The sequence below is a fragment of the Aedes albopictus genome, chromosome 1 (genome assembly GCF_035046485.1).
Source record: "Aedes albopictus strain Foshan chromosome 1, AalbF5, whole genome shotgun sequence".
Classification (NCBI taxonomy): domain Eukaryota; kingdom Metazoa; phylum Arthropoda; class Insecta; order Diptera; family Culicidae; genus Aedes; species Aedes albopictus.
This window is the reverse complement of record NC_085136.1, coordinates 254,752,774-254,780,641: the sequence shown is the minus strand read 5'-3', so window position 1 is coordinate 254,780,641 and position 27,868 is coordinate 254,752,774. Positions and strand designations below refer to the sequence as shown.

The following is a 27,868-nucleotide window of genomic DNA, read 5'->3' as shown; positions in this document are numbered from 1 at the left end:
AGGCGAAACTACTGGGGGTGCCGGGGGTGCCAGGCACCCCCAAGAATTTTGATGCATTGCTGGGCGATATGGGGTGATGAATGATGAATGGATGAACTAATGAATTTTTGTTCGTAGTGCACCCCCTGTGAAAACATTGTAGTTTCGCCAATGGATATAAGTGTCAATGTGAAAAAGTATGCAGTTTGACAGATAGATACCCGGGATGTTTGCGAACGAGAACAAAGGGAACAGCAGCGACATTCGTCCTCTATAGTTTATTAACTCTATTTTCAGCACACTTCATTTGTGCCGTGATTTTTGAGCGTGTGCCAATATGTGCCTAAACTGCGCCGGCTATTTTTCAGTGTGTGCCGAACGTGCCGGAGGTGTGCCGAATGTGCCCAGTGGAATATTTTCTTAGAATGTTTTTGCGCTAATTGGCTTCTTTAACGGTGTTGAGATAATCCGATATTCTGAATCTGCTTGTCAAACTGAGCCGAAATCCAAATTTTCATTAATTTTGGGATCCGGGAACCTATTTAAAAATCAATTTGAAGTTTGTATGGGAGCGATTTGTTGAATCACCCCTCGTCGCAGTTTATACTGGGCGAAGCTGTCAAACGGTTGCCCAGCTGTCAAAAGGTGATTTCAAAAAATATCTTTGAAGTTGTTTTTATGTACCAAAACAAAGTTCTAAAAATCTGAAAAAAAATCATAGTGGCTCATAAAAAGGTGCTCTTTTGTATAAAATAAAAAAATCAATACATTTTTCTCAATTTAAAAACCCAATTATAATCCTGTCTATTTTTGACGAATGTTATTGGTCTAGTCGGTGTTTACCGACAAAATTCCACCCAGAACACTTGTCTAGAATCTGTATGAAGGGATTTTTTGCAATCGTAAGAATAATGACAGTTTGATTCCATACCGCAAAGTTGGATTTCTATGTTGTGCCCATGTGTGCCGGATTGTGCCGGCATGTGTGCCGAGATGTGCCAGCAAGTGTGCCGGGCACAATGTGCCGAATGACCAACCCCTTGGGGTTGGTCATTCAGCACACTTTATTTGTGCCGTGATTTTTGAGCGTGTGCCAATATGTGCCTAAACTGTGCCGGTTGTTTTTCAGTGTGTGCCGAAGTGTGCCGAACGAGCCGGAGGTGTGCCGAATGTGCCCAGTGGAATATTTTCTTAGAATGTTTTTGCGCTAATTTAAATCCTGTCTATGTTTGGCGAATGTTATTGGTCTAGTCGGTGTTTACCGACAAAATTCCACCCAGAACACTTGTCTAGAATCTGTATGAAGGGATTTTGTGCAATCGTAAGTATAATGACAGTTTGATTCCATACCGCAAAGTTGGATTTCTATGTTGTGCCCATGTGTACCGGATTGTGCCGGCATGTGTGCCGAGATGTGCCGGCATGTGTGCCTAGATGTGCCGGGCACAATGTGCCGAGTGACCAACCCCTTGGAATGAACCTACACGGAGAAACTGAAAAACTCAAAATTAGGTACTTTTATACTCAATTTTGAGTTCTTTTTCATCTCCCTTTTCATGCGCTCTTTCTGTTGTTGTCAGAGAGTGAAGAGAGAAACAGCCCAACTTTTGCAGTTCCGTGCGTCAAGCCAAAACTGAGTTTCTAGCACAGTACTCAATTTTGAGTGAATACAACCTAGTCAAAATTTCGGTTGAGTGGAAAAAACTTAAAATTAGGTATTTTTTTCACATGGAAGCAAGCGGGAACAACCCAACAAAAACATCGATTCCATCAACTCAAAATTGGCTTGACGCACGCAACCCCGAAGTTGGGTGGAAAGAACTCACTTTTGGGTAGTTTCGTCTCTCCGTGTACAGAGTGGACGAGTAATATCGTCATAGTGATGCGGAAGGACAAAATTCGAATTTGCCTGGATCCTACGGATTTGAATCGTGCCATCAAGCGTCCGAGGTATCAGATGGCAACCTTGGAGGAGATACTTCCAGATCTGAAAGATGTCAAGGTGTTTTCGACACTAGACGTCCGAAACGGATTTTGGCACGTAGAGTTGACCTCGGAGTTGACCGACAGTAGCAGCAGATTGACAGCTTTCTGGACACCCGAGGGTAGGTACGTCTGAAAGAGGCTGCCCTTCGGTCTGTCATGTGCGCCAGAAATTTTTCAGCTCAAATTCCAAGAAGCACTACATGGGCTGGAGGGTATCGAGGTGCTCGTTGACGATATCCTCTGTGTTGGGCGAGGAAAAACACAGCAGGAAGCCACGGAAGATCATAACAAAAATCTAGCCGCCCTGTTGCAACGTTGTCAAGAGAAGGGAATAAAGCTGAACCGGAACAAGATGAAGCTGAATCAGACGGAGGTGCGGTTTTTTGGACATATATTGTCAAAAGAAGGCCTGAAACCGGATCCTCTGAAAACATCGGCAATACAAGAGATGCCTGAGCCGAAGAACGTGGCCGAGCTACATCGGTTCGTGGGACTGGCGACGTAAGGTATGCGCACAGCAAAATCTGGCCAAAGAAAATCAAGCAGTAATAATTCATTCCAACTTGTTCCCAAACCAAAAGCAATTCATCGTAAAAAAGCATTAATTTACTTTTAAAACAACATCAAGACATTGCTGATTTGACTTGTTATATCCATCATCTCGAGTTTTGAGCTTGAGTCCTTCCGTAAAGTTTTGCACAGTACCTTCGACCGCATGCTAAGAAATTTTTACCACCTTTGTGTCAAAATCAATCTTATTTTTCGATGAAAGCAGTCGTTCTTGACATTTTTTGAAGGTTCCAATTCACGGTTACTCAATATTGTTCAATTGGGTTGAGTTTTGAAGTGTATGAGATTTTACGTTTTTTTTGGAAAAATGCAGTACAATATCTACATAGTTTTCTGCATACAAACGCAAGCATTCTCCGCCAAAAACAGGGGACAAAAATCAATTCAAATCAATACACAATATCTAAGCTTTTGAATAAGGGGTGCCAGCCATTTTTCCCGACATTTCCCGTAGTGAAAAAGATGATTTGCTGTACATGTATTTCTAAAAGCTCGGTTTTTCAAACCACAAATTCATATTGTTGACCAAACTATGTATTTCTTGCCAAACTTCGATTTTTTCTTGCTCTTAAGTTGATCTGCAACCTTTCCAGGTTGTAATGATGTATAGAACCGAATACTTGAAAGCTAACTTAGGTCTGCGGGGACGGTCGCTTTAATGTACATTGTCAGATTTTCAGCACGTTTGTGCAAAAACTTTTCGAGGACTTCTTGCTCTCTTGACTCTATTTTAAACACAATGTTTAAATATATCTCGAACTAAATATTTTTCGATTCCTTACACAATAAGCTTTCATTTGCGCCAGAGATTGCCACGATTCGTTGAAAATAGAGAAATTTCTATCCAAAATGCGGTGGCTAGATTTTGCTGTGTGCATACCTTACATGGCGAAGTTCATCCCTCGTCTATCGGAGGTAAGTGTGCCCCTGAGAAACTTATTGAAAGGAGATCGGTGGACTTGGGGAAAACCGGAGCAGGTAGCTTTCAACCAGTTGAAGGAGAAGATTACCAACATTTCGTCACTGAAGTATTTCGACCCTGAACTGCAAATAACTATACAATGCGATGCGAGCGGATATGCGTTGGGAGCGGTGTTGCTCCAAGAAGGCCGGCCGATAATGTTCGCGTCCAGAATGTTGTCGGTTACAGAGCAGCGATACGCGCAAATCGAAAAGGAGACGCTGGCGATCCTGTTTGCGTGTAAACGTTTTGACCAATACATATTCGGAGGGAAGAAGGTGATTGTGGAGTCGGACCATCAGCCGTTACAAACCATCTTTAAGAAAGACCAAAAAGCATGAGGCGTTGTTCTTTCCATTCAAAACCACCCCACCTTTCAATGACTTCAAAAAAGCATTATTTTATTTCCTATTGTATTTTGTTTTCTTTCTCTCTGGTTCTCTGATGTTTTGATATTTCAAACAAGGAGGTGTCAGTTCTTTTCACTTACTCTTTGCGCTGCATTTTACGTACACTTGTTGGGGTTTCCTTGACGAAACTACCACTATTGTTTGCTTTGTTTGTTGGTTTTGTTTTTAGTGCAATATTTTTCGTTTTTATCTTTTTTTTTTTACTTTTGTCAGGCAGAGAGAGAGAGATTGGTTCCATTCAACAAATGTATGTATGTGTTGGTTGTTCTGTGAAAGAATTTTCGTATTTATGTTCGTTTTTGTAAGCTTTTTTTAACAATATCCCTCGAATGGGTCATTCGTATAGCTCTTGGAATGCTTTCCGTCGACTGACAATAGTGTGAATGTGTTTGTGTGTATTTTGTGATTGTTTGTAAGTTAAGAAAGGGCAAAACTTCTAGGCAATTGAGAAACAGTTATCCATTGAACACAAACTAAGGGGAATAACTCGATACAGCTGCCGCATCCTTCCGAAACATTAACTAAACCTTCCTGAGTTGTCCCTTTCGATTTGTTTTGATCTATTCGCTCCAAAGTCGTCGCGCGTTCATAAGGAGACTCGTAAAAGAAGCGTAAATTGGCAGTGTGGCAAAGAATTCATACATCGGCCATATTGAATAGAACGTGCTGAAAAGGTGAGGAGAAGCATGTGTTAGTGAGATTGTATACATAAGGCCGCAGAAGGCCAATACTTACATTCTATAGTAAATCCTCGGAACCGATCCTCACGTCGCTGTCGGGAGATTGACGTTGACGAGAAGATCTCAAAAGCTTGCTTCCGCTAAACGTATTCAGTTCAGGTTGATCTCGTAAGCCGGCTTCTTCTAAGCATACACAGGCGGCAGCTGATTGCAATCAAAGATTCTAAACTCAACTTCAACGTAACGGAATATAGAGAACTGAACAACTAGCTTCTGTTCGAACCCTACCATTCGCTTCTCTGCATGTATATAAAGTTCTATTGTTTCCTCATTTAATTCAATGTTGCTCTATTGAGATATTTTACAATCTACGGAAAATTCAAAACGCATAACGCCGAAATTTAAGAAGTTCGATTCAATATAAACGCAAAGTATGTCTTCCGATCGATTTTTCCTAAGCATTCTGAATAGTTTTACAAGTGAAAAGAATAGTGTTCTAATCTTGAATCTGTTCCGTTCGGATTGATATTCTTTTTTTTGGCTCGAGACACGCTGTCTGTATTCTTGTTTTCTTGTGACCATTTTCCTACAAAAAAAAAACTTAGTGCTGGGCGATATACATATTTTGCAATTCTAGCTCTTGAACAACTTTGTCCGTTCGGCTGATTAGTTTTTCTTTTCTTTTATAGGTTATCTAGTCTACAAAGAGAAGTTTGTTACACGGCTTGGGATGCTAGTTCAGCACTTTGCAAAAGACGTCCAAATGTCGCGGAAACGGAAATCGTGTGCTATGGGTTTCATGCTGCTCGACGCATTTACCTGCACGTGGTTGGCAATCTGTAACTTGACATTTTTCAGCGGATGGTGCTGGTGATACTTGGTGATACTGCCACTTATTTGGCGAATCGTACCGATAAAGAAATTAATAGAAAATTGTTAAGAACTAAAGAAAACACGCAAAACCCACATGAAACAAAAAACAGAATTTACAAATTTGATTGTTGAAGAAAGCGAAAACCTATTAAAACTAAATACAAAATGTTGAGAATGTATACCAAAAACTTTGATTTTTGGAACAGTAAGATAAATAGGGGCATCCACAACGATCCACGACAGATCCGGCTGGAATTCACTTTAAAAGTTAACGTAAAAATCATTTTAAAATAACGTTGGTGAAGCAAGATATCCCACAATCAAAAGCTTCGTTTTGTTCGTTAAACTCAGCATTTCTGGAGTTCGATTTGATTAGGTCCTAAGTAACAAAATCACAAAAATTGACCTTTTGCTAGCAACATAATCGTCTTGAGTTACTTTATTATTCACTTGAAACAATGTATTTCATTTAACTCCTAGCGAAAAAATATAAGCAAAACTTTTAATGACGTATGTGCTAAATTTTCATAGAATCTCGTTTTGTTACTTAGGTCCTTATCAAATAGCCGTAAATCACATTCTCTACAACGAAAGTCGAATGTTTGTTGTGGTAATGAAAAACTCGTTAATTGCGCTAAAAACTTAATAGATTTGCTATGTTTGCGATATTATCACAACCGCAGTGCATTATTCACTAAATGTACTTACTTGCATGGACTTATTAATAATTATAACATTTTTAAATAGACAACCGGTGGGTCGAATGTCCATCACCCACGAGCAGAGGGTCGTAAGAAACAAAATCAATTTTACCTAGCACAAAACCCCACTGCCGCTGCTCAATTAGTTCTTTTTTTGAATAGACACATCACCGGAACTCTATACTTTTCATCTGCACTTAATTCACTGAGAGAACTTAATTAAATTGTTAAAAAACTATCGAAAAGTAAAATAACTTAAGTGCACAAACACCGTGCAAGAGGTCGAATGAGCCTGACGAATGTAAACAGGAATCGATAAAAAGTCTTATCAGATTCTAACCTCAAAGTCGTAAACAACCTGTCAAGCTGCAAAGGGTCTGATTAGCTAGGTCGAATGTAAATGACAGTTCGGAAGAAGGTCGGAAGTGGCATTGGTTCAGATGGTCGAAAAAGAAATCTCACCGATCAAAGAGACCTAAAATTTTATTTTCAATCGATCGCACGTTATTTCTGCATGATTTGCAAATACATAGCAGTTAGTATATTTGTTGGGATCAAATGTGTGCCATGGGTGATTTTATGTGAGTTTAGCAGTTGTAATGTTAAATGAGATTTGATTTTGCTTCTCATAACTTTGCCTGCCATTTTCTCAGTTTGCGGTACATGTTACATTCGACCTAATCAAATCGAGCTCCAGATTTCATTCCGCTATAAACTCAAGCCCAATAGGTTATGGACCCAGTTAGCGCTGGAAGTGCGTGAGTTTTGTGGATCTTTGTAGTATGTTTTCGATTCGAGCTTTGTAGGGAGCAGGGACGGCATGCTCCTCAGTTTCTGAGCAAAAGTTAACGGTTTAAATATGGAAATGAGCTGCACTGTGCACAGTTTCTGTGCGGCATGCCAACCTTGGTTGGAAGTGCTTGTGAAAACAATATGACGGACACAAAAGCTACGATCACAAAGCTAAACGGCGAGAATACGCGGTGAGGAAACTGCTCTGCCGAAGCAGAAACTGCCGATCCGAAGCCAGCAACCGCTGATACGACCTGGATCTCCAACAACGAGAAGGCGCAAGCAAGCGTAAATCTGGTGTGGTCTGGTACTGGATGTCATCACGTCGGAATCGACGAACCATTCAGCCATTGCTCGATCAGCAGAATCCAGAACGAACGCTTTCAGCTAGTCATGAATCTTGCCATACTATTACCCGGATTGCGAGCCGGATTGTGCTTCAGTTTCATGTTCTAGTTCACAGGTTTGTCGGCAATCTTTCTTCTTCATATATCTTGATTTATCAAGTTAATTTATTCTTTAAGTGCTTTTGCTATAAATGTAATTCGGGTAAAAAAAAAATAATAATACGGTTTTGAGTGTAATAACAAATTTCAAATGTTTTTATAGCAAAAAAAAGTGTTGAATGGCAGTGTAGGGATTGAGAGGGATACAGAGAAAGTGAGAAACAGGGCATATAGCATTGGCAGCAACGATGCGCCACCGGAAAACAAAGCAAACAATCATGATGAAATGAAACGTCAGTCTTGTAAAGTATTTTGCACGAGTAGATTGCATCATTTGCATCCTTCTTCGAAAAAAAAAGAGTTTCGACCGGCAGAATTGGTTGACCTGGATTGCAACGGTGTCCGTCCGGACACGACAGGTAGGTACATCCTTGCAGGTGCATCACACAGCTCAGTGAAGAGCTAGGTATCAACTGGTAATAAATGGAAATAAATTGTAAATATGTTATACCTAGATTGCATAAAGGAGAGGCACTGCGGTGGTAGCGATATCAGTCAGTGCCTGGGATTGGAGAACAAAGCCTCGTTTGTTTTTATTTCCAACAAAAAGTCATCGAATAGACCGACTAAGCAGTCTCGGCTCGTAGATCGATGAAGACCGCAGCTAAATGCGCGTCAGAATGTGAACTGCAGGACTCATGAACACCGACACGTTGTCCGATTACTGTCGGGCCTTCTTGGATTCTAGACACCGAACGATCAACACGCATTTCTACCAGCTCCGAAAATCTAGTTGAAACGTTTGAACTCAATCTACCCTTTCATCCGTTCATTAAGTAGTTCTGCCGCACTTGTGGCTGCCATTTTAAAGTGTAGAACGTAAGTTTAACACGACTTATGCCCTTTTATTCCGCAAAATGGCAGGTGATCTTCTTTGCTTCTACCTTGAACGCAAATTCAACGACAATCGATCGACATCATCGATCTCCTGTAGTTTCCTGGCGATACGCATCAAAGTTCATCGTCTATTAGAATAAGCAAGGTTGTCCGGTTGCTTTCATAGCATGTCGGAAGGCTTCCCAAAAGAATTGCCTTTTGAAACCATTTTCTCCACTATTTATCCGTATTCAACTGTTTCCACGAATTTCACCCCTCGAAAAGTTCGATGACGTTGTGACACCACTTCGACTCCCTCAAATCTCTCCAGGGAAAGGAAAATAATCGTTTTTCTAAAATAAAAATGCAAAACTAAGAATGATTCAACAAGCTCTGATTAGTTTGACTAATGTTGCCTGCCGTCATACGTGGAATACGTCGTGAAATACACGTAACTCTTAAAGAAAATTCATCAAAAACTTTTGACCGGTGTCTTTTTCATGAGCACACTGCCACCTGTTGGTATAACCGCGCGAGACACTGTCGGCCATGATGGATTTCGACTTGACGTTTTCTAACACGCACACTACTACACAAATCGCCTGTAATTTTAGTTTGCATCATTCAGCAACGTGAACGTACACTGGCGAACGTCAAAGCGATCGAACACTAGCGCCTCTGGCGCATGCGCCAAGCCGTTTTGAAGAGTGTTACGTCTGTTTGTCTGTGCCTCAATTAAAACAAAACTAAACAAATATAAAAATAGCCTACGCACCACCAGCATTTAGAATGAAAATCAAATCACTATCTAGTTCATCTCTCGGTTCGCCAACGTGTTTGCACCCTCTCCTGTAATCTAGAGGACTTTTGTAGTAATTCTCGATAAGTAAATACTCCTAAACTTCAACTAATTATAAGATCAAATGTGTAACTATAGATTTTAGATTCTCAATAGTGTGAATGTGGCTGAACACGTCTATCTCTTCATCCTCAACGACCGGTCCTACTCGAACGAGATGTCCCCTTCGCTGTGTTACGCTCTATCACTTATGTTCGACCTTATTGTACGCTTCCGTCACCGTAACTACCTTTCAAAAATGGCTATCTGGATTGGAATTGTGTTCCGTTTTTGGGGCACGCGCGCTGCCATAACGTTCGAAGGTCTTTCGTCATAATAATTTACATAATACGTCTAAATGGTTTTGTTACTAGAGTAAAGAATTCCGCGGATTCTGGAAAAATCTAACCGTGCCGTCCCCTCCCTCCCGGGCTCGTCCCACCTTCTCCTCCGACCGGGGAACCCAGGGATTGTCGTCGATGCCTTTCGTCGTCGTCCGAGTGCACACCGCCGATCCGTACTAGGCTTCTGCTCCTTGGCGAGCAGCGAGAAGAGGACGACGCTAGAACCTAAAGCGAGTAAATTCGCGAAATCGATCGAATATTTACATTTAACCGCCGCCGAAACTGCTCCAGCCGAAACGTAAACGTGCGAGTCCTACGCAGTTGATAACTACATGGTTCCCACAAATGTTAAAAAGAATCTATCAGATCGAACGCGTTCCCAACGGCGTTCACCTGCTCGACCACCTTCCACTTGTACTTGAGGGCCTTCTCCGTGAAGGGGTCCTCCGTTTGGATGTCGATGTTCTCGAACGAATTGGGCAGCACTAAGCGGAAGGCATGGAGAAACATTCGCGGCGGCGACGTGTCGATCTTCAAACTATACGTGTAGTCGCCGACGATCACGTGCCCGATCTGGGAACAGTGTAACCGGAGCTGATGGCGCCGGCCGGTGATTGGTCGCAAGAGCACTTTGGTGACCGGCTTCCCATTGTAGTAGCCTCGATCCAGCACCAGCACTTTGGTGATGCTGCGGCGGGGATTTTGGCACAGTTCATCCTCCAGGATGGTGCACATTTTCTTGCTGGTGTCCTTGAACCGGATGTCCTCGCCTGGAAAATTCCAGAGTTATGCTTACGAATACACAGGCGCAATTCCCTCTAGTTACTCTAATGATTTCAAACCCAAAATTCATGAATAAATACATAACCAATAATGGAAACTCACACTCACCGATCGCAATGTCGATCACTTCCTCGTCGAAGTCCGTGTGGCCCCGCAGCAGCGCCAGGTAATACTTTCGCGCCCGTTGCTCCTCGAACACCTGGCAGACTTCCTTGCAGGCGTTCTTGTTCAGTGGAATGCACAGGATCCCACTGGTGGCGAAGTCCAACCGGTGGGCAAAGTAGAAATCATGCGTCAGGTTGTCCTGCACGTACTCCGGGAACTGCTTCCGCATAATGGTTTGGACCGTTTTCTGAAAGGAGGAATGAGATAAACATATCGTGAAAATATGATGTTGGGTTGAGGGGGTTCTAACCATGCTCAACCGCGAACGGAGCCTGGTGTGCACCAGGGCAAACACCCCAGTAAGCAGCCCTTACTGTACTACGGCTGGGCACTAGTGCAGTGGACATTCATTCCCCTAGCTACTCGTGGGACCAAAAATTAATACAAAGTCTACAAACAACCTTCAAGGTGTCGACTGCCTTTTTCAGTCGTGTGAGAGCGAAGTGGAGAATACTCTGAGTCAGCTCCGGGAGAAGGGAAAAAACCGGAATGAGGCCTTATCAATAATCCTGAATAAGAAGAGCGAGCCCGCTTTCTCAAAACGCTCGAGAAACGACCTAGACAAATCCGCTACAGAGGACCCCAAACAAAAAAGGGGGAAGCATCATCTGGATCCGAGAGAGCGCACCCAACAGTCCTCAAACCGCGTGCCTCAGAAAAACGAGTCTGGACCACAAAACTCACCCATGAGGGAAACAGCTGGGTAACTCTCGCTGAGACCGTCCCACTATTTACACCATGTCTTCAAAAATGTTTAAGGTGGCGATTTTCTGAAAGTTCTCCCCAAAAAAGTAAGGAAAATGCATTTGGTTAATCAAATTGGTGGACCCCCCGTTAGTTAAAGCCACAAGCATTTTGGTGAACCCCTCGATTTTGGTGAATTGTTGGCTCATTTAAACCGTTATAACTCGAAAGTTTCGCCAGAAACCACTTAAAAACTATAGGTTGTTGGAAAGAGAAAAGATAGAGGTACTCTTTGCAGTTATAAAAAGTTTGGTCGGCCATATTGATTTCGGCCGCCATCTTGAATTTATCTCCCAAAACATTTTTTTCACCATGTTGGCAACCACCGATTTTTAAATTTCTTGCGTCAATCGAAAGCTGGGACATTTTTACACAATATATCAAAAATTTAGAGATGTATCTTTTTCCTATCAGAAGTTATCTGCACTTTTGTAAAAAGAAAATCGCCACCTTAAACATTTTTGAAGACATGGTGCAAATAGTGGGACGGTCTCAACGAGAGTTACCCAGCTGGTATCAGCTACAGTGATATGGGCAAAAGCGTGAAGGTCGGGATAATACCCAAAGATTTTCCCACCGTCCAACTCACTACAGCCCAGCTAGGCCTTCTACAAGAAGCACTTCTGCTCAGAGTAGTTCAACAGCGAAACGAGCCAATACAACCCAAATTCAACAACCTCATCTACAAGTACGGTTACATGGTTCTAATCTGTAAGGATCAAGAAACTGCTGAGTGGTTGAAGAGAATATCCCCATCCATGAACCCCTGGGAAGATGCAGAGCTGATGGCAATGGACGAAGTGGCGATTCCACGTCCATTCCGAGCATTATTCCCACAAAGCTCCAGCTATGACGACGACCGAATAAAGGCTCTCTATGACATAGAAAGACAAAATGACATTATAACAACTAGGGTAATTGTTCCCATCGTTGTGGTAGTACCTAATGTTGCGGTAATGGCAATTGAGCACTTTTTCGACTGAAATGTTACCAAATGGTATTTTTAATAGATGTATGGTGCTTAAATTATGAGATTGCACCATTTGTTTGCTAAAGATTTGCTCAAAAACCTATTTAAAAAAAATATTTTCCTTAATGTGTTTGCTGCTGTGTTCCTATTGTTGCGGTAGTGTTCCTAATGTTGCGGTATCCCATATGATTTCAATGGGATACCGCAACAATAGGAACAAATACCGCAACACATTAGGAACAAATACCGCAACATTAGGAACACAATGTTCTTTCAGATAAAAACGAATAAAATGCTCATAACAACATCAAAGTGGCAATATTTCGTTATTTTCCCGTAGGTTAAGGATGGATTTTATTATTTTCAATTCAATCCATGTAAAAAGTTTGCTTGGGGCGATACAATTGTGGTTTAAGCATGAACCCAGTGCTTAACTCCTCCATGATCGGATCAATTACCCTAATTGGCGTATTGTGAAACGATTTATTTTGAAAGGTATTCATGTCGAATGGATCTTCACAGTAGAGGCCAGCCATAAAGGCAGCCTGTCCGCCTCTAAAAAAAAAAGCTCGAAGCTTACATGCTCTGCGAAGCTTACCTGCTCTAGTGGTACCAAACCAGAGGTATCTAAACAGGGCAAAGGGGGTGCAAAAAGCGATCGCTTGACCACAGAAGCGAAACTGGTGGACCAAGTCGCACAGGGAAGAGAAACAACCCAAACTTTAACATGAAACGACATCCTGATGATCCGCAACATCCAAAGCCGGACAGTCGTCATCCGAAAAAAAAAGCGGGAACCCCGGAAATGGCGACTAAAGCTCTGCAAGTGAACCTCCACCATGCTGAGAGCGCTACGGGTGTGCTCTGTCGGAGGTTCACCAAAGAGAATTTAACCGTGGCCCTCATTCAAGAGCCATGGGCCAATAAATCCAGAATACAAGGTATTCCACAACACTCATGTAAGTTGGTATATGATGACAGCCAGCTTTCTCCTAGAGCGGCTATTTTATTACATAACTACTGTAAATACTTCACAATTTCAGAATTTATAAAAAGGGACATCGTAGCGGTCAGGATGGAGGTATCTTCCGCTAGAGGGAGTAGAGGGATCTTGGTGGTCTCAGCATACTTCCCAGACGACGTGCCCCCCCCCCCCCTCTAGAAATAGCTGCGCTCGTTGCCTACAGTCACCGACACAACATCCCCTTCGTCAGAGGGTGCGACGCAAATGCACATCACGCCGTATGGGGAAGTACCAATATAAACACCAGAGGTGAGTACCTGTTACAGTTTCTCTCTTCCAAGAACATTGACATTGTAGAGCGAAGTGGACCACAGCGGACTGGCCATGCAGTAGAACCACTACCGACGACGGAACCAGGGAATCGATCCGGGGAACTTTCGGTATTCGCGTATACAGTGGAAAAACGACGAACGTACGATACAGCGATGTTTATTACACGGACTCTTACAGTGAACTGTATTATGCAAACCTATTGTCCAAGTGTCTCTCTTATTGCCGCCCACAGATGGGGAGACAGATGTCGCACTCTCAACAGACATTTGTAATGCTGGTGACAAGCCCACGTTTGAAAACTCCATTCGTCAGGAAGTTCATTTCCGGGTTTAAAGCTCAGATCCTGGCTCGCCAGGATCCTGGCTCAGATGTGGATTTGGTTCACTTTCAGGAAGTGCACAATTTGCTTCAACTCTTCTTCAAAATTCTCCAGTAGTATTGTTTCAAGGGGTTTCATATACTCAAGAGCTGAGTGTTCGACTCTTGACTGATTGTATCGTGGGCAGTCGTACAGTATGTGCTTCAGGTTTCCAGTTGTTTCACACCATTCACATTGGTCATCCTTTTCCAACCCCCACATGGCTTTCCTTTCCTTGGTCAAACAGTGTCCGGTTCTGATTCTGCTGAGGGTTTTGATTTCATCCGGGTTCAGTAGAAGGTTTTTACTCCATATCTTCCTGTTGTAAGGTCGCTCTTGGATTTGGAAATGCCATTTTCCCTTATCGTTTGACAGTCTTTGGTACTTTCTCGTCCACTCGTCCCAAATTCCTTGCTTGCTCACTACTAACGCATCACTCATGGTGATTGTGTTGAAGAATGTTTGAGGAAGTCTAGTTTGGTTCACTGCCTCTTGGTCAACCTTCTCGCTTCCTTGAATACCCATGTGGCTTGGAATCCACTGGATCCGGATGTTGTTTCCACGCATTCCGTAGAACTCTTTGTAGACTTCCGCAAGCACGTAATTTTCTTCAAAGGATTTCTCGTTAAGCAACATATCGCAGGCACTTCTGGAGTCCGTGAGTATCACTGCCTTCTTGTAGCCCTTGTTTTTGATTAGTTCCACCGTTTTAAGGATACCAAGGAGTTCGGCGTTCGTGATGGAAAAGTTGTTGTTGATTCCCTCGCTGATAACTTCCGAGTCAGTTTCGTCGTAGACTGCAAAGGCCACGTTCGTGGCCGTTTTGGAAGCATCGGTGAAAACCTTGTGGTGTTGCCTGTAGGTGGTGTCCATAGTTTCCTTGAATAGCGTTTGCCAGACTTTAGCGTTTGCGTTGTCCTTCTTCGGTTGGTTTTTCGTTAGTGTTGTTTTGACGACCCTATCGAACTCCACTCTTTCGAAATACCGCATTTGCATCAGGAATGGCATTTCCCGATCCGACGGGTGGACCTGATAGAGCAGGTCTTCGTGTTTATCGGCCATCTCAGTGAGGTACGATTCGTTTCCCATTTCCCTGCTCAGTGTGATGCTGATGAATTCTAAGAAGTACACCAACACCTTGTGACTGGCATCGTCGACAAAGGTTACGAAGTAACGGCTTCCACCAATCGATGAGATTTCTACCGGTCCGCAAACATCGGAATGCACCAAGTCCAACGAATTTTCTGCCCGCGACGAACTAGAACGAAAAGAACTTCTTGTGTGCTAACCCTGAGCGCATGCGATGCAGTCCGCTGTTGCACCAAGTCGTTGCGACACGTTCGTGGCCGTTTTGGAAGCATCGGTGAAAACCTTGTGGTGTTGCCTGTAGGTGGTGTCCATAGTTTCCTTGAATAGCGTTTGCCAGACTTTAGCGTTTGCGTTGTCCTTCTTCGGTTGGTTTTTCGTTAGTGTTGTTTTGACGACCCTATCGAACTCCACTCTTTCGAAATACCGCATTTGCATCAGGAATGGCATTTCCCGATCCGACGGGTGGACCTGATAGAGCAGGTCTTCGTGTTTATCGGCCATCTCAGTGAGGTACGATTCGTTTCCCATTTCCCTGCTCAGTGTGATGCTGATGAATTCTAAGAAGTACACCAACACCTTGTGACTGGCATCGTCGACAAAGGTTACGAAGTAACGGCTTCCACCAATCGATGAGATTTCTACCGGTCCGCAAACATCGGAATGCACCAAGTCCAACGAATTTTCTGCCCGCGACGAACTAGAACGAAAAGAACTTCTTGTGTGCTAACCCTGAGCGCATGCGATGCAGTCCGCTGTTGCACCAAGTCGTTGCGACACTCCGTCCAACATCGTAGGAAGCTTGGTCAAATACTGCTGATTCAAATGTCCTAGCCTTCGGTGCCACAAGTTGGTACTGTCCGTCACTAACGCTCGTTCCGATCGCTTCTGATTCAGCTTATACATTCCATTCTCCTGAGTACCGGTGACCACGATATCGCCATCCTCGTCTCGAACTTCACATCCTTCCGCTTTGAATAACAATGTCATATTCTTGGCGCAAACCTTGCTAATTGAAAGCAGGTTCGTTGTCAAGTCCGGCACCATCCAAACGTCTTTTACTTCTATTTCCCCTTCTTCCAGTTCCAGCTTCACCGATCCTCTAGCCACAGATTTGATGCTTTGACTACTGGCGGTTTCGATTGATTGTACCCAGTCCGTTTGCTTGTAGAATCCTTCCTCGGTCCGCGTCATGTGCGAAGTTGCCCCGGAGTCAAAATACCAATCTTCTTCTCTTCCGGATCCCATCGCTAACGAGACACAAAAAGCTTTACCTTTAGGCTTGAAAGAGCTTGAAGGTTGCTTCTGAGGACAATTGGCAGCATAGTGCCCCGTTTTCTTGCATGTAAAACAGGTACCGCTCTTCTTTTCTGCACCACCTTTCGTTCGCTTCCACTTCTGTTTCGAATAGAGAGCACCCTTAGCGCTGGAACTCTTCAAAGGCCATTTGACGTCTTGGATTATGTTCGTCTTCACTACATCCGCGGTTAACTCCATGCCCGATGCTTGAAGGCCCATAATCATCGGATTGTAGTATTCGGGCAATCCTTTCAGCAGCAATGAAGCCAGCCATTGATCGTTGACTTCAAAACCGATTTCGCTCAAATCATCTGCTGTTGTCACCAACTTATCGACGTAATCTTCCACAGAATCACATTCTTCCAACTTGATCGTCGTCAACTTGTCCAGAAGACCAAATCGTCGAATCATTCCGTTGTCCTGGAAAGCTTGCTGCAGTTTCTCCCATGCTTGTTGAGCGGTTTCCGCATGCTTGACCGAACTAAAGTTGTGCTTCTCTAAGCTTAAACAGATAGTCGCCAATGCTCGGTCATTCATATCCGGGTCGACTGCAACATTTTCCAACGGCTTGACCGCACGCCACGTATCTTCACGTATTAACGCCATTTTCATTGAAAACGCCCACGATGCATAATTCTGCCTTCCTTTGAGCTTCTCCATGGCCGGTAGGTTTACAGCACCTCCAAACGTTCGAATCGGAGCTCCTGGTCGCACACCAACTCCACTAGTAGTCGCGCCATCGCCGATTCCTCCCGTTCCTCTGCTAGTGCTTGAACCGCCACGAGAACTCTGGTTATCCCTTGGAAGAACCATTCCGGAAACTTGCACGAACTTTGCCAAACGATTATTTCAAGCTTTTGCCAGCTCTGGGCCCATCACCTCTTGAGAGGAATGGAAAACGCGTGTTTGCTGGTTGAGCTTTGAAGAACTAATGAATATTTATTTTCAGTTTATTACATATAAACAAGTGGTTGCTAATAAGCGCGTCGGTAGCTAGGGTTGTCAAGGATAACAATTAACAAATCGTAGGTTACTACTCTATACAATACAAAAACAAAGTACATGCTGGTAGGCGGAACCGAACACGACCGGATCCGTCTGGGTAGTAATGTTACGATAGACGGGGATACTTTCGAGGTGGTGGAGGAATTCGTCCTCCTCGGATGCTTACTGACGGCTGACAACAACGTGAGCCGTGAAATTCGGAGGCGCATCATCAGCGGAATTCGGGCCTACTATGGGCTCCAGAAGAAACTGCGGTTGAAAAAGATTCACCCACGCATCAAATGCACCATGTACAAAACGCTAATAAGACCGGTGGTCCTCTACGGGCACGAGACATGGACCATGCTCGAGGAGGACCTGCAAGCACTCGGAGTTTTCGAGAGACGCGTGCTAAGGACGATCTTCGGCGGTGTGCAGGAGAAGGGTGAACCACGAGCTCGCTGCACTGTACGGCGAAACCAACATCCAGAAGGTGGCCAAAGCCGGAAGGATACGGTGGGCAGGACATGTTGCAAGAATGCCGGACAACAACCCTGCAAAGCTGGTGTTTGCAACTGATCCGGTTGGCACAAGAAGGCGTGGAGCGCAGAGAGCACGATGGGCGGACCAGGTGGAGCGTGACTTGGCGAGCATTGGGCGCGACCGAGGATGGAAAGCGGCAGCCACAAACCGAGTATTGTGGCGTACTATTGTTGATTATGTCTTGTCTTAATGATGTTAAACAAATAAATGTAATTTATGTATGTGTACATTGTACAGCTAACGATGGACGTAAAACGAGGTTGAGGAGTATTTCAAAAATGTTTGTTTCCTTGACCTCTCCTAAGCATACATTGCAACAGGTTTGCGTAATTAAGTAACCTTTCGTTACTTGCACGGTTGGCCACCATCGTCAGTACCAGTGTAGTCAGTCCTGGCTACAAAAAGCGAGGTTTTTTTCAACGTGTTGTATAAAATACAACAGCGCGATCGCTCGAGGGTTAAATAAACTATTAAAATATTTTAGTATAAGCAGAAGGTTCTAAAACGGGATTTGGCCAACAAAGTAAGCACGTCGAAGTCCAATAATCATCGTGTCAAGGAACGTTTCAAACTGGGTGCGTTTATACTTTCTATGAGTCTTTATGGGGATGACAACAAATCGACTGTTTAAACTTTTTCCTAATTAGTTTTTTTTCTTCAGATTTGTTAACACCTGTTATTGCAACAAACAGCAAACTGTTAGTATTCAACTGATGCTGAGTTTCAAATATTAATCAGAAAGGCTACCCTTCAATTGACAGAATACAATTTTCTCCCAGATCCCACAAAAAAAAAAACAAAAAAAACACTTACCTTTTTCGTGTCGTTGGAATTGATGAGCAAATCGTGTTTCTTGTTGATGACCAGGAAGTTCCCGCTACTGTACAGAACGTCCACCGTTTCATCCTTCTTCTTGTAGTTGTTTCCCTCGCACAGGGACAGGATAAAGCTCACGAACCGGTCGCACAGGACCAGAAACGCTTTGACGATTTTCTCCACCAGTCCGGTGGAGAAGAACTGGACGATTCGATCCACGATTTCATCGATCATTGCTTGCTACACTGCGTGATGGCTGGACCCTCGATTGGATTTTCGATTTAAAACTAATGTGCTACTATTTACTTAGCGGCTAGCAGTTCCGGGATTCGAAAAGCGTAAAAGGACTAGCTATTTATCTGCCTACTTTGCGTTTCCTGTCGTCTATTTTGGGTTCCGCGGAATCTGTCAAATTATTTATTCACGATGCATTCGGGTTTTGCTCCTCTCGTTCGTGTCCTGTTGGTGGACGTTTCTCTCGCGATCTCCCACGGCTCTCCGTCGTTTTCCAGCACCTCGTTCGAATCTTCTTCAATCTCGCTCTCGCTCTCTCCACTGCTACTGCTGCTGGTGGAAATCCTGCTGCAAAAATGATTCCACTAGCATCGAGCAAAATTCGTCTGGCCCAAGGGAACCCTCGAATCCTGGCAGTTTTTCGTGCTGTTGGCCATTCGAACGCGGCTATCGCAATACTGCAACGGTCGGTCCACCTTCGGAACTCTCATCACCAACTAGTTTCGGTCGCGGACGGGGCCAGCAGGATGGAAAATTTATGAATTTTCTTCTCCTCGACACGCACTCGAAAATTTGTAGCTCCTCCGCACTGTGCACAATAATCCTTCACCACACTACCGAACTGACTGGATGACGATTGCCCACTTACAACATCACCGCCGTTCGCTCTCCGTTGCAGAGTGTGACTGAAAGTCCTTTCCACGAGCGAGAATATCCTGTCACGATCCGCTCGCATCCGCTGATGTCATCGAAGGTTTTCCTTTGGACTGTGCGATGTCGTTTTCCTCTCGTTATCCTTGCATAGTGCGGTCGGTGTCGGCGGGGTGTTTTTGACAGTTTGTTTTGCTTTGGCCGCGCGCTCGTGAAAACTGTTCGAAGCCAAAGAGAAGAAAACTGTTCGAACTCGGGATTGGTTTGAGAAGGTCGAAGATCAAGCTGATCGCATTGGAGTAAGAAAATTTTGCTCTTATTTATTGCTGGTTGCTTTCCAAGATGGATTTTTGATGCACTTCGCCTATCACACTGTTTTTGTGCTCGGGCACGGTTGCCGACATCAATATCGAGAATTCCACGTTTAACAAACTTTTTCCATGAGAAGAAACACACAAACCTGCATAGCTGGCCGCCCGGTTACGACTCTCGGTGAGAAAAAAAGAGAGAAGGTCGATTCGGAGAGTTGATGATGGATGAGAATCAAAACAAAACCGAAGAAGAGTCAGGCGAATCACTCACCACGTGCTAATGTTTGACATTTCTCGACGTCAAAATGCTGTCAGACAGGCCGATTGCACTTATCGTCACACTTTTCAACCATCACACTTTCAAACTGTGCAGTCCAATTTGGTGTGAACTGTGCAATATTGCGGATTTTTAGAAAATTTTCCACTCTGCGGTAGCCGCCGAGATCTACCGCAGCTGTCAACATCCTACCGCAGCCATGAAAATGATCGAATCATTGAAAAGTTTGGTCAAATCAAAGCATGCTTGCAAAGTGAAATGTTCTGAAAAGCAACAACAAACAATGATCATCGGCGTGGTATCCAAGGCTCGATACAAGGTATCCTTGGACTGATTGATGATACATGGGTGAAAATCATCAGTCTGACAGCTGCGGTAGCTTTTCAATCTTCCGTAAAGTGGAAAATTTTCTCTAAATTAGCAATATTTATTGAGCTTCTCGAGAATTGTTAAATAGCATTTCAACGAGTGTCTCTTATAATGTGTGTTGTATCAAGGACGACAAACGAATCGTAGTAACTAAAATATTATTAAAGATCATAGTAGTCTTGTTTTGTTCAATAAATCAGTCTATAGGGCACTGCATTGTTTTGATTATGTATGGGATTTTGACGTTTCTTGGCCTTGTTGTTTACAAAATTTCTGTTAGAGTAAAAGAGAAGGAGAGAATTTCATGCAGTGCCCTATAGGGCACTGCATGAAAGTCTCTCCCTCTCTTTCACTCATACAGAAATTTTGTAAATAACAAGGCCAAGAAACGTCAAAATCCCATACAAAATCAAAATAATGCGCTGGGATTCCAACAGGTTATGGCCCAGACTGCGCGAAGAAAATGATTTGAAAGTGTACTTTATCGGAGAAACTTTTGTGGAGTTTTCGGAACATGATAATTCGCCATAGGTGGATCTAAATGCTGCTATCGAAGGACAAAGAAGAGCAGTTTTAGAAGAAAGTGTGTTAATGGGAGAAGTGTTGTTGGCGGTAATGCAGGCCAACGAAGAAACGGAATAAAGCTTGTGCGGACAGTGCGGACGTTATAATTGTTTTTGATTGAGGAGGAGCGAACGGTAGTTGCGCCGATTGTCGAGCGGAAACGTTTCCATTTTCCCTCGTATGGACATGTTAGTGGTGTGGCGGTAGAATATCGGTGAGACTGTATGGACGGTGTTGACTGCAAGTGCTTTTGTGTGATAAAATACAGTGGAATTCGAAAGATCGTTGCACAGTGGTACAAAAGGCTGATTCAGTGAAACCAAATACTACGAAATGGCAGAATCAAAAATTACAATCGATCGCTTAAATGATGACAACTGGTCCACCTGGCGATTCAGAATGGAACTGATGTTGATGCGGGAGGACTTGTGGATGATGGTGAAGGATCCGAAGCCAGAGTCAGCGGATGTCACGTCAGCTTGGACCAGGAAGGACGAGAAGGCTCGTGCGGTGATCGGGTTGGCACTGGAAGATAACCAGTTGATCCACATTATGGATGCGGCAACGGCAAAAGAGATGTGGGAAAAGCTCAAAAGCTATCATGAGCGAGGGTCGTTGTCGAACAAGATCCATGTTCTTCGGCGACTTTGTTCGATGCGGCTGGAAGAAGGTGGAAACATGTCGGATCATCTGGTGGAAGCAGCAGAATTAGTTCACCGACTGGCCAGACTGGGAGAAGCTCTTAAGGAACATTTGGTAGTAGCGATCCTTCTGTCCAGTTTGCCTGAGTCCTACAACCTACTTGTTACCGCCTTGGAAGGACGACCGGAGGAGGACCTTAGACTGGAGTATGTAAAAGGAAAACTTTTGGATGATTGGCGGAGAAGAAGCGAAGACCGAGTTGGGAAGAGTGCTCCTGAGAAAGCCATGAAGTCTACTGTGCAGGGTGAAAAACAGCGAAGCTTTGTTAGAAAATGTTATTACTGTGGACGTGAAGGTCATTTTCAACGAAACTGTCCTGTTTTATTGGAGGAAATGAAAGCCAACTTCAGAAAGCAGCAGGATCAAGCAAAAACGACAACTGTCCGGAACTTGGATTTGGATATCAGTGGTGAGAACCGTGGAGTGTGTTTCACCATGACTACCAGAAGTGATAAAGATTGCGCTGAAAGGTGGATACTTGATACTGGTTCTACAAAGCATATGACCAATTCGACTGCGAGCCTCGGTTGGTGGAATCCATATGCTGAAGAAGTCATGTTTCAATTCTTGGGATTTGCGCTAACGTAAGAACCTCGACAACACTAATAAGACGCGACGCGAGACGGAACACAGCACTTATTATTCTTACAACGTTAAAAAGGAGATAAAATTACCTTTTTGAGTCGACCGGTTTCGGGCTCGTTGTTGCCCATCGACAGGACGATGTCCGACTGACTACGTAGAAAACTAATACTACAATCCTACTGTATGCAGTATTCGTCGTGAAGCTTGTATTTTACTGAATTCTCAGCTTGGTCAAGTGGAAAAGGGAGGACGTAATTGGGGCATCGTCTTCATTCATTAATGGGCGGTCGGCAGTAGCTATATACATGGATTCCCATGCGTTCAGTTGTGTAACTTTTCGGACATTTTTAAGCAGTTTCGCTTGCTCCCAATCTACAGTATGTCCCAGCGTCGTGGCGTGCATTGCCACACTCGAATCACAAGTCCTTCCATGTTCCACCGCGTTCTTGTGTTCGCGTAGACGAGTTTTAAACTTACGGCGTGTTTGCCCAATGTATACCGCTGGGCAGTTTTGGCACGGTATCTGGTAAACTCCGGATTTTTCTTCGGCTGGGACTCTGTCTTTCAGATTGCACAACGCATCCTTCAAGGTGTTGCTACTCTTGTATACCACCTGAAATCCGTGATGGTTGAGGGCCCTTTGGATTGGGTTGGTCAGCTTTGGGTAAAAGGGAAGGCTAATCCTTTTCACATCCGTCTTTTCTGGCCGCAGTGTCGTAGCATTACTCCTGTGTTTCTTCCTCTCGTGCTTTCTTAAAATTTTGTCCACAAACTCTCTTTCGTACCCATTCAACTCAGCAGCTTTGTGGATCCTGTTCCTCTCCTCGACAAAATCATCTCTTTCCATGGGAATGTTGTAGAGACGATGGGCCATGGAGTGGAAAGCTGCTTTTTGCTGGGCTCCGAAGTGATTAGAGTCTGATGTTATATACCGATCCGTGGAGGTTGGTTTTCGATATATTCCAAACTTCAGTTTATTATCTTCCCTCCTCGAGATCATCAAGTCAAGGAAGGGCAGTTTACCCTCTGCTTCTTGCTCTACCGTAAACTTGATAGTTCTATGTCGTGAATTCAGTAGTTCAAGCGTCTGCGACAAATACCGCTCTTTGACTACTGCGAAGACATCGTCAACATAGCGTCTCCAGACTCGAGGAAAACACCTTTCTTTCTCTAATCCATCTTCGAAGTCACTCAAAAAGAGGTTCGCCAGGAGTGGAGAGAGTTTGCTCCCCATGCTGAGGCCGAAAGTCTGCTTGTAGAACTTCCCTCTAAATGAGAAATAGTTCTGGTTCATACAAACTTCTGCCACCAAAAGATAAGCCTCAATTTGGTTTTGGGGCACTCGACATCGTTCTAAATGCCTTTGCAGGCTATTCAAGGCGTCATTTACTGGTACATTAGGGAACAGCGCAGTTACATCAAACGATACGAGTACTTCCCCTCGCCGAAGTTCGATATCTTTCAGGTGCTCCACCAATTCAACCGAATTACGGACGCTTCTCCCATGGGTTACAGAATATTTTCTCAGTTCATGAACTAGCCAAGCAGCCATCTTCTCGGTAGGAGTCGAGACGTTGGAAGAAATTGGCCGCATTCCTACTGGATTCTTGTGAATCTTCGGCAAACAGTAGAGGGACGCTACCTTTGGGTTGGGTACATGCAATTTCCTTTCCAGACAGTCTTCTCCCACCAAACGCGCTACTTTCTGACGGGCGACGGTAGCTTCTTCAATCATCGCATTGAGGGGATCTTTGGGTTTTCCATTCTTGAATCTGCACTCTTCATATGGGCCATCGTCGATCATGTCAAGAACACGAGAGTCGTAGTCTGGTTTGTCCATAATCACCACTGCATTTCCTTTGTCCGCTCTAGAGTAGACCACATTCCGGTCCTGCAATTTACGGATCAGACACCATGTCTCGAAATTCGCTTGCGACTGATTTTCCCCCTTGCTGATTGTTTTGGAGATACATTGCTCAACGTCATAGCGGATGGCCGATTTACTCGAGAAACTACTGTACTGGATCGCGCTTTCAACGTTGCTTACAGTATCCGCGATCGGCGCACACGAAGGAGAGATAGCAAAATTCAAGCCCTTGTTTAACAGATCCAGCTCTGCTTGTGTTGGCCGCACAGACGAAAGATTGACAACGAAGTTATCAATGGTTTGTGGGGAATGCTTTGCCGTTTTCGGTGCTTGTGCGAGTGCAAGAGATAACAATTTTTTGCGGTGCCTTCGTTTTGTTTTTCTAACACGCTCGCTCAGGTTGCGATTTATTTTGCACAACACAGTTTGCCAACACTCTTTCTTCTGTTCCACACATCGATGAACAATACACTCTGCAGCAGTGTGGTAAACAACGTCATTCAGCAACTTTAGATGGAGAGGGTACAGCTGTTCTTCCACAATAGATAGAGCTTTGTGTTTATATCTTATTTCTTCTATTAGCCAAATTCTTCTGGCACTTTTGGCTGCTTTTTCACTAGATTCACTTTTAATAGACGGTTTTATGTGGATGAACTTTGGTATTAGACCTCTTCTTTTACACCGTGTGAGAAACTGGATATCCAGTAACAAGCTTCTTTTCTTCGTAATCAATCGGCCATAAAGGCGAAAGCACTTCAAGGATGTAGCCTTCATTTCACTTCAATTCTTGGGATTTGCGCTAACGTAAGAACCTCGACAACACTAATAAGACGCGACGCGAGACGGAACACAGCACTTATTATTCTTACAACGTTAAAAAGGAGATAAAATTACCTTTTTGAGTCGACCGGTTTCGGGCTCGTTGTTGCCCATCGACAGGACGATGTCCGACTGACTACGTAGAAAACTAATACTACAATCCTACTGTATGCAGTATTCGTCGTGAAGCTTGTATTTTACTGAATTCTCAGCTTGGTCAAGTGGAAAAGGGAGGACGTAATTGGGGCATCGTCTTCATTCATTAATGGGCGGTCGGCAGTAGCTATATACATGGATTCCCATGCGTTCAAAACCTTGTTAAACAAGGGCTTGAATTTTGCTATCTCTCCTTCGTGTGCGCCGATCGCGGATACTGTAAGCAACGTTGAAAGCGCGATCCAGTACAGTAGTTTCTCGAGTAAATCGGCCATCCGCTATGACGTTGAGCAATGTATCTCCAAAACAATCAGCAAGGGGGAAAATCAGTCGCAAGCGAATTTCGAGACATGGTGTCTGATCCGTAAATTGCAGGACCGGAATGTGGTCTACTCTAGAGCGGACAAAGGAAATGCAGTGGTGATTATGGACAAACCAGACTACGACTCTCGTGTTCTTGACATGATCGACGATGGCCCATATGAAGAGTGCAGATTCAAGAATGGAAAACCCAAAGATCCCCTCAATGCGATGATTGAAGAAGCTACCGTCGCCCGTCAGAAAGTAGCGCGTTTGGTGGGAGAAGACTGTCTGGAAAGGAAATTGCATGTACCCAACCCAAAGGTAGCGTCCCTCTACTGTTTGCCGAAGATTCACAAGAATCCAGTAGGAATGCGGCCAATTTCTTCCAACGTCTCGACTCCTACCGAGAAGATGGCTGCTTGGCTAGTTCATGAACTGAGAAAATATTCTGTAACCCATGGGAGAAGCGTCCGTAATTCGGTTGAATTGGTGGAGCACCTGAAAGATATCGAACTTCGGCGAGGGGAAGTACTCGTATCGTTTGATGTAACTGCGCTGTTCCCTAATGTACCAGTAAATGACGCCTTGAATAGCCTGCAAAGGCATTTAGAACGATGTCGAGTGCCCCAAAACCAAATTGAGGCTTATCTTTTGGTGGCAGAAGTTTGTATGAACCAGAACTATTTCTCATTTAGAGGGAAGTTCTACAAGCAGACTTTCGGCCTCAGCATGGGGAGCAAACTCTCTCCACTCCTGGCGAACCTCTTTTTGAGTGACTTCGAAGATGGATTAGAGAAAGAAAGGTGTTTTCCTCGAGTCTGGAGACGCTATGTTGACGATGTCTTCGCAGTAGTCAAAGAGCGGTATTTGTCGCAGACGCTTGAACTACTGAATTCACGACATAGAACTATCAAGTTTACGGTAGAGCAAGAAGCAGAGGGTAAACTGCCCTTCCTTGACTTGATGATCTCGAGGAGGGAAGATAATAAACTGAAGTTTGGAATATATCGAAAACCAACCTCCACGGATCGGTATATAACATCAGACTCTAATCACTTCGGAGCCCAGCAAAAAGCAGCTTTCCACTCCATGGCCCATCGTCTCTACAACATTCCCATGGAAAGAGATGATTTTGTCGAGGAGAGGAACAGGATCCACAAAGCTGCTGAGTTGAATGGGTACGAAAGAGAGTTTGTGGACAAAATTTTAAGAAAGCACGAGAGGAAGAAACACAGGAGTAATGCTACGACACTGCGGCCAGAAAAGACGGATGTGAAAAGGATTAGCCTTCCCTTTTACCCAAAGCTGACCAACCCAATCCAAAGGGCCCTCAACCATCACGGATTTCAGGTGGTATACAAGAGTAGCAACACCTTGAAGGATGCGTTGTGCAATCTGAAAGACAGAGTCCCAGCCGAAGAAAAATCCGGAGTTTACCAGATACCGTGCCAAAACTGCCCAGCGGTATACATTGGGCAAACACGCCGTAAGTTTAAAACTCGTCTACGCGAACACAAGAACGCGGTGGAACATGGAAGGACTTGTGATTCGAGTGTGGCAATGCACGCCACGACGCTGGGACATACTGTAGATTGGGAGCAAGCGAAACTGCTTAAAAATGTCCGAAAAGTTACACAACTGAACGCATGGGAATCCATGTATATAGCTACTGCCGACCGCCCATTAATGAATGAAGACGATGCCCCAATTACGTCCTCCCTTTTCCACTTGACCAAGCTGAGAATTCAGTAAAATACAAGCTTCACGACGAATACTGCATACAGTAGGATTGTAGTATTAGTTTTCTACGTAGTCAGTCGGACATCGTCCTGTCGATGGGCAACAACGAGCCCGAAACCGGTCGACTCAAAAAGGTAATTTTATCTCCTTTTTAACGTTGTAAGAATAATAAGTGCTGTGTTCCGTCTCGCGTCGCGTCTTATTAGTGAAGAAGTCATGCTAGCAGACGGAAAACGGTGAAAGCGAGAGGCAGTGGAGACGGAAGAATTGTGGGAGTTGGTTTAGACGGTGATCCAGTGGAAGTGAAATTAAAAGAGCTTTTGTATGTGCCAGGATTGTCCGGAAATATTTTGTCAGTGAGTCGAATTACAGAAGAGGGATATACGGTAGTGTTTGGACCAAGAGATTGCAGAATAGTAGAAGGTGAAAAGGTTGTTGCTTTAGGTAAGAAGAGCGGTGGACTATATTACCTGTAACTTGGCTTCGATTCAGGAGGAGTGAGTTGTTTATTTACATGAGTCCAGAAAGATTAAGTGGGCTGCACTAAGGAGGAGTGTTGAAGTAGAGTAGTGTCAGCCCCCTGGTCGAATGCGTTAGAGAAGAGAGTTGTCACTCCCCTGGTCAGTATAACGAGAGAATGACAGATGCTTATGAAATGACGAACTAGTATGTGTGAAAGAATCCGACGAAGTATAATTGCTGAAAAACAGATGTTTGTTATTGTATCGTTAGTCCGTACTTATCCGTTTTTGTAAATAGACGTAGTAATAAGCATAGTCCGTTTAATTT

General features: G+C 44.0%; 4 protein-coding genes across 5 annotated transcripts; 1 reads left to right on the top strand and 3 right to left on the bottom strand.

Annotated features, from left to right (window-relative positions):
• Nucleotides 1-3,870: 3,870 nt before the first annotated feature.
• Nucleotides 3,871-19,564, bottom strand: LOC134285588 (RNA pseudouridylate synthase domain-containing protein 1-like). 2 transcript variants are annotated; one of them, XM_062846641.1, is made up of 4 exons: nucleotides 18,499-19,564; nucleotides 10,342-10,591; nucleotides 4,642-10,226; nucleotides 3,871-4,572 (listed from the first exon to the last, which is right to left on the bottom strand). In XM_062846641.1, exons 1-3 carry the CDS (start codon nucleotides 18,733-18,735, stop codon nucleotides 9,805-9,807), a joined length of 909 nt encoding a protein of 302 aa, XP_062702625.1. In that variant the 5' UTR covers nucleotides 18,736-19,564; the 3' UTR covers nucleotides 3,871-4,572; nucleotides 4,642-9,804. The 2 variants fall into 2 exon arrangements, with proteins under 2 accessions (XP_062702625.1, XP_062702626.1); XM_062846642.1 differs by having other exon boundaries at nucleotides 10,348-10,591; nucleotides 18,499-19,562.
• On the bottom strand, nucleotides 13,317-14,862 carry LOC115267823 (uncharacterized). Its single transcript, XM_029875248.2, has one exon. The coding sequence runs from the start codon at nucleotides 14,860-14,862 to the stop codon at nucleotides 13,780-13,782; it is 1,083 nt and encodes a 360-aa protein (XP_029731108.2). The 3' UTR covers nucleotides 13,317-13,779.
• Nucleotides 19,565-22,405: 2,841 nt separating the features above from the next.
• On the bottom strand, nucleotides 22,406-24,518 carry LOC134291528 (uncharacterized). The gene is made up of 2 exons (XM_062859404.1): nucleotides 24,449-24,518; nucleotides 22,406-24,390 (listed from the first exon to the last, which is right to left on the bottom strand). The coding sequence occupies exons 1-2, from the start codon at nucleotides 24,516-24,518 to the stop codon at nucleotides 22,406-22,408; spliced, it is 2,055 nt and encodes a 684-aa protein (XP_062715388.1).
• A 653-nt stretch (nucleotides 24,519-25,171) lies between these two features.
• On the top strand, nucleotides 25,172-27,091 carry LOC134291527 (uncharacterized). The gene has a single exon (XM_062859400.1). It carries the CDS (start codon nucleotides 25,172-25,174, stop codon nucleotides 27,089-27,091), a length of 1,920 nt encoding a protein of 639 aa, XP_062715384.1.
• The last annotated feature ends 777 nt before the right edge of the window (nucleotides 27,092-27,868 follow it).

Bases quoted from the DNA above. Each gene is read 5' to 3' on its own strand.
- LOC115267823 (XM_029875248.2), bottom strand. From the start codon at position 14,862: ATGGGAAACGAATCGTACCTCACTGAGATGGCCGATAAACACGAAGAC.
- LOC134291527 (XM_062859400.1), top strand. From the start codon at position 25,172: ATGGATTCCCATGCGTTCAAAACCTTGTTAAACAAGGGCTTGAATTTT.
- LOC134285588 (XM_062846641.1), bottom strand. From the start codon at position 18,735: ATGATCGATGAAATCGTGGATCGAATCGTCCAGTTCTTCTCCACCGGA. The intron at 10,592-18,498 runs GTAAGTGTTTTT...TCCTCCTTTCAG, and splicing joins ATTCCAACGACACGAAAAAG to AAAACGGTCCAAACCATTAT. The intron at 10,227-10,341 runs GTGAGTTTCCAT...GGAATTTTCCAG, and splicing joins CGACATTGCGATCGGTGAGT to GCGAGGACATCCGGTTCAAG.
- LOC134291528 (XM_062859404.1), bottom strand. From the start codon at position 24,518: ATGTGTGGAACAGAAGAAAGAGTGTTGGCAAACTGTGTTGTGCAAAAT. The intron at 24,391-24,448 runs GTTAGAAAAACA...CACTCGCACAAG, and splicing joins ATCGCAACCTGAGCGAGCGT to CACCGAAAACGGCAAAGCAT.